This window comes from Helicoverpa zea, chromosome 10, assembly GCF_022581195.2.
Source record: "Helicoverpa zea isolate HzStark_Cry1AcR chromosome 10, ilHelZeax1.1, whole genome shotgun sequence".
Classification (NCBI taxonomy): domain Eukaryota; kingdom Metazoa; phylum Arthropoda; class Insecta; order Lepidoptera; family Noctuidae; genus Helicoverpa; species Helicoverpa zea.
Window position 1 is genome coordinate 6,048,986 of NC_061461.1, and position 12,687 is coordinate 6,061,672.

Genomic DNA, 12,687 nt, shown 5'->3' on the forward strand with positions numbered 1-12,687 from the left:
CAAGTTTGAGCGTACCTAAAGAATCTGAGATAAAAATAATCCGGATTCTCGAGAATTTCCCGTATTTTCTTTGCGGTTTTCGCGAAGGCACTAACAGACAGTAAGTTAAGTAAGGGAATCAGAGTAAAGTATCTTTCATTACTTGGATGGCCACTCACCCTTGATTCATGTTATGAAAAGATCTGATCTGTAACCCGCCTCCACAGACTTACAAGACTGCAAATAATGGAGAGGCAAATAAATGCTTTAGATGAAATAACTATAGTCTCCACCTATCTTGAACCTTCAACTTTCAGTAATGGGCAGCAACGACCTCCAGTCACTTAATGACACCCAATTTGTGAACACCCATCTGTCCACGAAGCGTGGTGGCTACGGCACCTTCCTTTTGATCAATAACGTTAGCAGTCAATGGGAGGTGCCATACCCGACGGTCGATATGATGATTTGTTAACCCCACGGGATGAAATAACCTGAGTACGGTAAAGTTACGTGTTACACTACGAAGTGCTTTGGTCTTGGAATTTACAGCATATACTTACATAGATTGTTTGTCGTAGGAGTACCCTCCAAAATAGTATCTAAGTAAAGCATTTATTACATTTAGATGCCTTATCTCAATATATGGGCACTGGAATCGATCAGGTTTCTTTTAACCCAAATTTCATTTTTAGTGTTCCGTGCCAAAGGCGTTACGGAACACTTATGAAATCACTTGGAGACAGTTTGTTGCAGGCCATTTTGTATAAAACTTACAAGTAGTTTTTCAGCATCGTTTTATTTTATGCTAAATATGTATTTTTAATTTTAATACATAACTAATTAATTTTTTGACCGCGTTATCTTATGCAGAGCTACATTTATCATAAATCTCGTGGGAATAAACATCTGCATTAGAGCAGGTAATTAATAGAGCAGCCACCGATATTGCCGATACATAATGCTAATATTTTAATGAGCTTACATGTGATTACAAAACCCTATCGACATTATCGTACGGTACAAAATCATCTGTAATTACGTGACTATTACCTTATCTACTTCAGGTTTAACGCTACTAATAACAACACAGTCGCTTACCATCTAGTGATCAGACTGGTGCAAAAAGAAACACGTGTACCTATCCAAGCACAAATAAGGCCATAGGTTATAGGAATTGCTAGAATCCCCAAATCGATCTCTGAGCCTGACTATATTTGATTTTCCATTAGGAAAGCAATAGGCTGAATCCGTGGCTGAATCTCATTACATAGGATGATGACACGAATAACATGGCGATAGAAATACAAGCGTAATATAGTAGGGGAGGCAATGATGCTAAATCCGTTGATTCTCGAGCGTGATAGAGGCCTATTTTATGTTCCAGATAAGTTAAATACAAAAATGAAAAGTTTAACAGTGTTTCCCCTTCAAACGTTAGAAAAACACACAGACTTGATTTTTTTAAAGAGTATACTTGTACTATTACTCGACCACTATAGTAGTGGTTACCAAACGAGAGAAATAAAATAAATATATTCTTTTGAGCGCTTCAGTAATTCGGAGAGAATGTGAGTTGGAGCCTACGAAAGCTATAAATACTGGTTTGTTTAGCTCATGATTAATCCCCATCCCATCTGACACATAATCTGACGGTTTCCATTTTTTTTTCTTATTTAACGGATTACCCTAGACTTGCGCACTCGATATAGACTTTTTCAGCAATATGCAAGAATTCTCCTATTTTTTAATCTGATGGACTCAAGTTACTCCCGAATTCCCTTCTAGGGCTCTCTTACTATCAGGTAGGTATCCCATGTATGATGGTAAATTACAGAAAAATATGCGGAATATAATGTTATTGCAAATTGTAAGCAAACAATAAAATAAAACAGATCTGTGTTTGGATATTGTCGGATCAGTAGATTGTGGATTATTCATCGTCAGACGCCTCCAAGTAATTGTTACACAACAATTAGCGTTGATGGATAGACATTTCACTGAAATGAATTGTATTTGTGCGTTAACCCAAAATTAATTTCGTATTCATCATTATGATAACAAGAATATTCTTAAGGAACATTTGTAATTTATGCGATACGCGAACGAATTTGAACGAAGTACCTACTCATTACAACGACGATTATTGAAAGCAGATCATTTTGTTAATCTTTGTTTAAAGTTAAAGCTAGACTAGATCCGCCAGTGGTTTTGCTCGCGACTAATTGCAACTACTCCGGCTCAATAATGTATCTTACAATACATTTTTTAAATTACATATTAGTACCTATAGCTTTATAACATTAGTGTGAATTTTCAAGCAAGCATCCCATTCAATTGTTGATGCTTCCAGGCGTTCGTCGTCTCATCGTGTGTAAAATTTTTATTTTTATAATACGTATTCCAGTTACATATAATTAAAAAAAAACTCGGATTCCCTCTTTTTAAATGAGTTAAAATCACGTTTTGTCTAAGAACAATAAGCTTAGACCTAACCAAGCATGTTAAACATTTGAGCAGAGGAGAAACCAAACCGTCTTCCCTCACTTTTCCAATAATTCCCGACTGTAAGTAACACAATTTGTGGGATTCCCACTCGACTTTCGCCACGCACCAATAACCATAAATCACCATAAATAATATTCATTAACAGCCAAAATCTGTTGACACAAACAGGTGTCTACATAGATACTCGCACATTGAACGTAGGCGTCGCGTCCTATAGTAATCAGTTACCGGTTAATACCGCTGTGACATTTAAAACCTACGCGTTACAGGTGGCAAGTGTGGCTTCAATTTACAAACGATGGCCGTATTCACAGTATATTCAGTGGAGATGAACACATAGCAACAAACAGCATGTTCGAGTTGATATAGCAATTAGTTAGGCACATAAAAACAGTTCAGACCTCCAGAGCTGTTTTATTTCTGTATAATTACCTACTTGTGTATATATTTCCGCAATAAATCATTCATTTTCCTTATCGTTCATTTTTGTTTCATAGGAGTATATCATAAGTTTTTTTGGTATGAGTTTTTCCTTTTAGTTACGTACAGCCTCCTTGTTTAGATTATTCGGTGTATGTCGAACTGAACCGGTGCCAGTAGCACGGTATATAGCAAGCAGATTAGTGATAGATTAGTGATTATAGCGGTGTCCTCCGACCCGTGACGCTTCCCGTCAGTGGCCAACTGAAACCATGTTATTAACCCGTTACCTGTCTGTTGACAATCCCGTTGATGTTGCAACTCAGCAGTATCACTTGCCACATAGCTGACTTACAGTTCGTCCTTTGTCTGAAGTAAACATCAGAGATAGGTACCCTATTGCGTGACTTTAACTGTTTTTTTACAAGTAAAAAATGCTTAAAATTTCAAAACAATATAACAACTCACATAGAAATGTAAGAAGAAAAAACAATTTATTTCACAGTAATCGCAACCAATCAAAAGAACCAATGTTTGTGATGTAGAAACCAAAACGAGTTTCAGAAATAAACTTTGCAAAAGTAACTGAATAGGGAATTCGGTTTGTTACAGAGTGTCGTTGTTCAGTGAGAGCTAGTCAGCGATCAGTAACATTGTTTGTAATTCATTACGGGTTCTTTAATATTACTTTGCGATTCTCTTCAGTCAACCTTACAAATAAGATTAAGGAAAAAGTTTCATACTGAAAGTCGCCGTAGAACAGACGCGAAAGCCGCACTTAGACCACAGTTAATTTGTTTTTATTGTAAAACTTTCCACATTTTCAGTATCCTCAACGGTAATGTCGGCGGTATGTTGTGTTGGGTCTACATCAATGCCACATGAATCCTATTATTGCGCTCTAGGATAAAGAAGACTAGACTTAACATTTCTTACGTCATACTAGTACCGGTTCCTATATTTCACTTCACTTTTGCAGACAAATATTGCTCAATTCCCCATTATACAATTCAGCTATTGTTAGAAGTATAACGACACAATTTTCTTTATGAAGAATTTTCTGGATAAACGCAGAAGAGGTTGCTAAACTTTGTTAACCGTCGTACTGTTTGTCTTACAAATTATTTTGCTCGTATAAAATCTAATTTAAAGTAATCAAACCTTTTGCAAGTAGAGCGTGAAAACGTTCCGCTAAATGAAATTGAATCTAGTCAATTAGTTTAGTATGTGAATATATTCTTTGTTTTGGCATTATCAGTTTAAGGTAGAGGCACCGTTCACTTAGAACAGCTACCTGTTTTTGCGATTGATTTCTGTGAAAGAACACATGAATTCTTTATGGTCTCAACTTCAATGTCATAGCCCATATGTATACCATAATAGTCAAAATAGCATTATCTTCACATTGCGTATTGACTTAAAAAAATATTGTTTTGTTTCAGATAGAGGGAGGACTTTACTCATCATTAAAATTAGTGCCATCCTGAGACCTCTGAACTGAAGCGGAAAAGGAAAAGGTCCGTTTATAAGCGGTGAAGGTCGAATAATGTGGTCGGGCATGCGCCCAGCGGGTGGTCTCATCGTGTTGTGTACTTAGTAGCAGGCGATGCCCGTGTGGTGGGGGGCGCGGGCGGTCAGCATGCGCGTGTGCTGCGTGACGACGGTGCTCGCGGCGCTGGCGCTGCGCTCGGCGGCCGAGCCCGCGCCGCGCCGCTACCCCGCCGAGTGGCGCAGCGGCCGCGAGCTGGCGCGCTCCCGCCCGCTCCACGAGCTGTTCGAGGAGCCGGCGCCGGGCGATGCGTACGCGCACCACTCGCCTCCGCCGCTACCGCCCGGCGCGCTGCACAACGAGCGCCGCCGCGCGCGCACCAACAAGCGAACCCCGCACCAGCTGCCCTCGGAGATAGCAAGCCAAATGATGTTGCGAGCCTCGCGCTCCAACCGACCGTATGACGTGCCCCAAATTGGTAAGTCTCTTTATATTTTTTAGCAAACATAAACTCGTGTTGGCAGCAAACAGACCCACGCATCTCTTCGTTCTTACAACAAACAAGCCGGTTTTTCTTGCCGTAGGTGTACTGTAAAAATTATTGTTTTCGATAAGCGGAAGCTCCTAATAAACATAGATGCAAGCGAGCTCGGAAACTTTGTAGGTACCTGTTTGGTAAATCATTAAGTGTTATCGAAGATAAAGGATACTAAGTATACAAAATGCTGTTGCTTATATACCTCTATAAAGTTATCACGTATACACAACAGAGTTTCGAGCTCATTTCCGATGATTCACGAGAACTTCGAATCAGAGTATTAACAAATTGATGTAAAAATATCAATATACTCTCGTAAACGTTGGATAAGCTTGTGTATTTCACACTAGCTTCCGCCAGCGGCTTCGCCCGCGTGGTGTGTTGATAAAAAGTAGCCTATGTGTTAATCCAGGGTATCACCTATATACATACTAAATTTCAATCAAATCGGTCTAGCCGTTTTTGCGTGATTGAATAATATTCTCACAAACTTTCACGTTTATAATATACTTAAGTAGGATTAATCTCATGAAGTAGATCTATAGCGAGCCGGCACATCATAACTTCATCGGTAGTCGATCTACGACAATTGAACTCGATTATTTAGGCTTACTGTGGCATGAACAGGTGCGGTAAATGTGGTTGAAATCCCGAATGCATTGTCCATTCCGGTATTCCACACGACGGATGACAATGTTCTGTCGTCAACGTGCTACCTACGTCACCCCCGTGCCGACTGGAGCTAATTATTAGCAGGTGCTCAGTTGCCGCCTCCTCTAGGAGTTATAGTCTCGTTCATATTATGGGCTTGCTACACATGGTCACAAATTATTTACAAACTGATAATTTTTAATAGACAACTATTTAGTTACACTGCAAGTAAGTAGGCACTTATTATACTTTCCAATTTAGATTGGTGCTCTTACAAACTTAACTCGAATCTAAACAATATGCCTTAATTGTGTACAAAAGCCTTTTAGTCAGACCTCAACAAAATTTAACATTTTGCCATAATAACTGAACCTCGCCTAAATTGCCGGCATTTGTTTTCCATTTTGTGTAAATCCAATAATAAGGTTGAAAGCTTTTTCCCTTATCGTTGGCCAGAATACGCTCACACCTCCCGAGTTCTGATAGGGGATAAAATCGTGCGATCAATCATAAATCTCTTAAGATCTCATTCTTTTGATAATTTTGGTATCGTTCTAAAGAAATCTTGTAAGTAATTGAGAAATATTTGCTATAAAGATTTCAATAAAAAGTTACTCAGATGTCCTGCAGATAAATAGCCACATAGATTGGTTACTAGAGTATGCGAAGTTCCGAAAAAATCCTATTCATATTCACATAGTTTTAATTCGCATGTTTCCAACCAATTATAAAAACCACAGACGCCGAGCTTTCTTCGAAATGAAAACGTTAAAATAATTAAATGCATACCTACAAACTCTTTAAGCAATGCGACATTTTTGTTTTAGTATTATTATTCCTTCGACCTTTATAGGTACATTTACATTGGAATTAAGAATAATTTGCTAAACTTTGGCAATTAAAAGTTCATAACCCTGTTTTAATGAGAACGAAGTGGGGTGTATTAACATTCTGGATGCATAGTGTAAGAAGTATATGGGAGCGGGAACACTCGATGTGTCGCAGGGCTGTGTAGGAGATGGCACGTAGTGTGCGAAGCGCAAGGCGCGCGGTGCTCCGTCGGAGCCTGCGGACACGTCCCTACTCTTTGATTGAGAAGCGACGCACCACGTACGCCCAGGGACGTGACACCCTTACCAATTCCCACCGCCGTATTTATTTGTTCTCGTCGGCAAACTTTTACTCTAAATATAGAATGCTATCGTCTCAATGACCACATTATCTCAATTTTATCAGAACAACAATTGGATATTGTTCCAGCTGTGCCTTCTACGAGTATCGTAATCTACATACATTTTACAAAGCTGAAACATTACAGAATGCAAATTATTCCTTACATGTTGAGCGTTTAGTCCTCCCTTCCAACTTCAATTTTATAGTCGATTACTATCGATTGCTTGAATTGATCACATAATAACTAACGGGTGCTAATTAAACAGGCTTCTTTTTAATATCATTATTCGCCCCCAAAAATGTATGTTGCCTTCTAAATTACTAAGTCAGCCACAATTAATAAAGCGTCGAGCATCTAAATAATACTATTTTTTAGCCACGAGTTATCTTCCACTCTAAATACAACTCAGCATGATGGTTATTTTTTTGCATCTAAATTTGTAGCATGCATTCTAACAGTAAACTTCTTAAATACTATTAAATGACATCATAAAAATATCTATTTACCTTCTAATTTTTTAACTCGTACCTACTGAGTTTTTTGTTTAATATATAACACATCCCATATTAATTGACCCAGCATGGAAGTAAGCATGCAACATGCAGCAAGCATGGCTTCTGTCACGGCTCCGGCGCTGCGGGGCTCCGGCGGTCCATTGCGAGCTTATCGTCGCAGATGGTTTTCACCCTCACCACCGCAGCTTCGGCTTGCTGGCCGGCTAGCCTCAGCCGCGGCGGCGAACGCTGAAACTACCTGCGCCTCAGCTCGCAGGCCGCCTCGCCCCTCCGCGCCTACGCGGTTTTGAATTGCACTCTAGGGGTAGAGCAGACTAGACTACGTGGAGTCGGTTTTGCAGCGATTCGTTTTTGTCACTTACTTCAATTTTTAATACAATGTTTTTAATTGAAGGTTATAAATGGCAATATGCTACCTAAATAAAATGAATCCAAATTAAATTCTACCATCAAAAAAAAACGAGCCAAGAAGAACGTTGATCTCGTTTTTCTTGGCTCGTTTTTGGAAAAATGAGGCCGAGTTAGTAATTTAGATGACAATGTATAAATAAGAAGGACAAGTTACAATAATTGATGATCTTTTATTGAAGCTTTCTAGTAGTTGGCGTTATAAAAAAGACGAATTAGTTTATTAGAGGCTATGTCATTTCCCCGTTGCTTAGTTATAAAATTAGAAGTTTAATCATGTGTCCAATAAATAATTTTGTGGCTACACTTATTATTTCTCATAATTAACAAACATGTATTACTATTAAACATGTATTAGTAGGTATTACTTTGAGTAAAGAAAGTTAAAATCTAATTTAGTTTTAGCAACAAATGAAACAATTACTCAATCGTAAAATATATTTTTAGTTGTGGAGTTAGGATAGCGATCGATTTTACCCTCTATCATTACAGAATACTTATCGTATGCACACTGCCCTTTTTTCACAGTCGATTTCGTGACCTTTCCACTAGTGGAAATAGTTTGAGCATGATTCCAAACATTTTATTATAAGTCTGTCTGTCGATGCTAGAATTAGAATATTCACATTTCCACAAAATGACGAAACTTAGATGAAAGTTTGTTCGTAAAGTAAGCTTGATCCTTGGGCTCAATGTCTGTTTTTGTGTAAAGAAACCAGGACAATGGGAACCCATTGTTCTCGTTAGTAGTTAAGTTACAACTTTTATAATGACTCTAGTTCTCCCTACTCTTAGTTACGGTTGTTATAAAGATTTTCGTGACTGACCTGGATAATACCTCCCGTGTGTTCAGAGTGATTATCCCTCGCATTGTTATGTACTCCGCCTGAAAAACTTTACTTTATGTACGGATAAAGTACCTAGCTGTCGTGGCAACTGAATAGGTCAAAAATAATATGAAATGACTGCCTTGTTATTCCATTGATGATAATGATTTTGGGTTAAAGATGAATAAATTGCTACTGCCAGCAATATTGTTGTAAATTTGATTGATTAAAAACAATACATGTAATATCTTCATAAAGAGATGTAATACTGTAGGAGTCTGATCCATGAATACAAATGTATCCATATATAATACAGAAACTTTCATCTATTATTAGACAAACGATTACAATTTCCTAAAATAAGAAATCTAAAAATAACGTCTCACAGATATTGATAGCATAAGTTTATTGGTACGCAAAATAACACGATCTCTGAGACTTTCAAACTTCTGTAGGGTCTCGTTAAATCTAATTCTGGCATAGTTGTTCTGGTATTCCGATTCTCAGGAATCCTTTTATAAAGTCCCGGGAAGCTGTTTAAAACCTTTAATATCAGAAGAGGTAAGAGATTCCATGAGATTGCTCGGATTACAGCCTGAGGTCTGAAGCGCCTATTGCAATTGTCTTCGATTTCAGAAAGACGCGTGAATCTGATAATCAGGGATGCTACTTTATATGCTAAGTACAACTAAGTCATTTTGAAACAATTTGAACGCAAATGTCGGCTTACACAACCAATTAATGAATCATTGTTTAACATATTTTTAATTTAAAAATATAATTTTGAAACAATGTTACTTTTGTGTCATATTCCCTTAGGCCTTGTCCTGACAAAGAAAAAATACTGGCAGCAAATGCAAGCTGAAGCTTGCCTGCGGCGATTATCGTTACACGAAACTTCAAATAGATAAAGAAAACATAAAAAATAAAAGCAAATGGTATTCAAAGTACTGTGCAAAAAAAAAGTAATTTTATATATTTTGTTTTTGAATACATAAAATCCAAATTACTGTCTTGCAAAAATATGAAAGTGTAGCACAGCTTAATTTATTTTTTATCTTATCGAGAAGATCTAACGTAGAAAGTTTTTGCGTAACTTAAACACGATTTTCTTAAATTGAGTACTCAAAACCTTTTCAGAATCACAAAAAATACGTCTATGTTGTAGACAAATTGAGGATTTCTTGTTTTCGTATTGTGACGATCAGAACAAAAAAATATTTTCAGATACGTTTTGCCTAACTGTAGCATCATTGATGAACACAAACACAGCACAGTACACAGTACTAACCAAACCTAACTTTATTATTTAAAAATATAGATATACCAAAGCTTGTATAGGGTTTCTTTCGGTTCAAAAGCAGAAAATGTCACGATATTCTCATATATACTGAAAAGCTGAAAAGTTACGAAGATTACGACGAAAGTTGTTTATTACTAAACAAGTTTTCCGATATACACCTTTCACCTGTAGCTCGACTCCACACTCACTCACTAATGTCACATCAAATGTCAAACGTGAACTACTACCTAATGACGTTCCATTTGACTCCATCTATCACTCCAGTACTTTCGTGTATAATATTAATATTTCAACAACATAATTCGCTTCAAAGTTCTGATTAAATTGTTCCGCAAATAAAATATTGAAAGTAGTAATTGTAATTATTTGCACTGATAAATAAATTCTGAATTCCCATCTGTTTGTGCTTAAAGTAGTATCAGTAATACAATACGGTAAATTAAACCACTTGATGAAAGCACTCGCTCTCGATGTGTGCTTAAACCGATGTAAATTAAACATGCAAATAATACATTCGGTTGTTACGTAGAAATGTTGCAAATCAGAACTTATTTACTGTACTCGACATGAACATTATGCAAACAAGAAAATTACTAAAGTATAAAAAGTCGACGCCATTTATTTAGATGTAGGTATCCGATCTTATTTATTCCTTCAAATTAAGTTAGGTACTATTCGCACAAAAACCAACTGGAGAAACATAAGCAAATTACAGATCCTTAAAGAAAGAAATACCTTAAAATTATGAGAATGTTTTGGCTCGGAAGAAAAATTGACTTTCTGTTTGGAACTGAACAGAACTTTATATAAAATCACCACATGGAGGTGAGCTAGAAATTATGATAGTAAGAACCACAGCCCGCTTCAAATCGTTGCAAACTGTTTGGTACCTCCTCACACCTATTTCCGCTATAGGTATGAACTGAACACAACTCATCTCCGCTCCGTTTAATTTTGCTGCCAAATATGAGATACGGACCAAACATACTCATACTCAGTGGCTTTCGTAAGAAGTTGAACATTGAAAACCAGCTCCTTGGTGATTAAGCTTTGTTAATCACCATGTAGTAAGTATTAATTTTATTGTGTAGGACAATAAATCTATATACATACATATATTAAAGAAAGTCGTGCTAGTTACACATTTTACAACTCAAGATTGGCTCAACTATTTAAGCTGAAAATCTGGGGAGATAGCTTAGACCCGGGAAAAGGACATAGTAGGATAGTTTTTGATACCATCCGGTTACGGAAAGAAGCTTTCCCCGGACGGGGGTGATAAGACAAAACCCAACTTACAGAATGTAATGCATAAGTAACAGTTAATAAAAAACGATGACACATTTAGTACTTACTCACTGGAAACTACTGGAAAGTGATTGTGGACTTCTTATAATGTTAAAAACAAAAGTGAATCAGAGCACTTGCATCAGTCGACTTCGCGGAAGTCACAGTGAGTACATTTTTCATGGTAAACTCCCTGGCTTTGTGCGAATGGCCATGTTAATTGCCTTGTCGAGTTGTTATAATTGTTAGTGGCTGCCGTTTGCTGGATATAATACATTGTGCGACCGCAATACCTAAAATCATTCAGTTATTTTAATTAACTGTATCCAATTAAATCATATGAATTTCGCGGTTACCGAATTTAATAATTCTTCGTTCATTTTGTGAGTTTATTAAAAGATTGTGGAGATTTTTTAATTATTAATTTGACAACTGCATAAACTTTCATTATACAAAATATTTGGTTAACGAAGTGATTTAACCATTTTCTAATAAAAGTAGTGTTGCGTTTTCGTTTGGAACAAAAAACGAATAGTTACGTATAAAAAGGCAAGTTTTTGGTTAGATAACGAGGCCGGACATTCTTGTAGCTGTGCTAAAGACAGTGTTCATAGGTCACGTGCAACAGGTCCATTAGGCACTTCCGACAGCACTACAACACTTGTTAACTAATATGTTTGTTACACTTGTTGACGACATTCATGGATTGTAAAACTAATCGACAAATTAACTGATTTTTTTTTAAAGTATTTTTTATATTACAATTTTGCCAATTGTAGCAAATAAAATGACACGTCATTGAAATTAGGAAAACGTGTAGTTCTGAGCTGATACAAACCCTGGAGTGTCTAATATTAGAATACCCACTTACTTCATGCTTCGTTCGCGGTGAAAGCTTTATGGCAAGATAAAGGAAAAATAGAATATTTATGTAGGGAAACAGACAACCGCTTTAACGTCTCCGCAAAGTTCAAACGTGCTTGCCATTTTCCCCGCACGATTTTATACTAAACAGCATTATTTAATGCTCTTTTATTCAGGTACCCTATAACATTCATAGGGGTTTATAAAATGGAGAAGTGTACTCAATATTTAATTCTTATTTAAAAATAACGGACTTCAAACTTTACGTTAGAAAAATGTCTTCGTTTACGACTGAAATTTAGATTTCTTAAAGCATAGGCATTTAACCTCCTCGGAATAGCCATTTGCCATTACTCACGGCTGAGTAATAGACATCGTGAATACGCCAATTTTTCGCTTTATTGCCAAAAGCGAAGAAGACAAGCTTAAAGCCCTGCGTAGAATTACTTTGTACTAACCGATAACAAGACAAATAGCCGCTTAACAGATAATTAAACGCTTAAAAGTGGTACTTTTGAATGTAGCGATTAGATCTCCTTCTGAGGGACCGACTAAGGACTGACATGTTGAATGGAGATCACACGGACGGCAAGATTAATAATTTTCTTGAAGAGAAATAGCACTTTCCAGGCAACATGGGAAAACTCTCTTGTGGTCGTAAGCACCACTGTAATTCATTTCTTATGTATCCATTTACCTTCTCATGATATTTTTCTGCGTATTT

General features: G+C 37.0%; 1 protein-coding gene across 1 annotated transcript in view; it reads left to right on the plus strand.

Annotated features, from left to right (window-relative positions):
• Nucleotides 1-4,352: 4,352 nt before the first annotated feature.
• Nucleotides 4,353-12,687, plus strand: part of LOC124633908 — a 54,091-nt gene continuing 45,756 nt past the window's right edge. Inside the window, exon 1 of the mRNA XM_047169278.1 lies at nt 4,353-4,874. Coding sequence (XP_047025234.1) covers nt 4,514-4,874 — 361 coding nt within the window. The 5' untranslated portion in view covers nt 4,353-4,513. The remainder of the gene's footprint in view (nt 4,875-12,687) is intronic.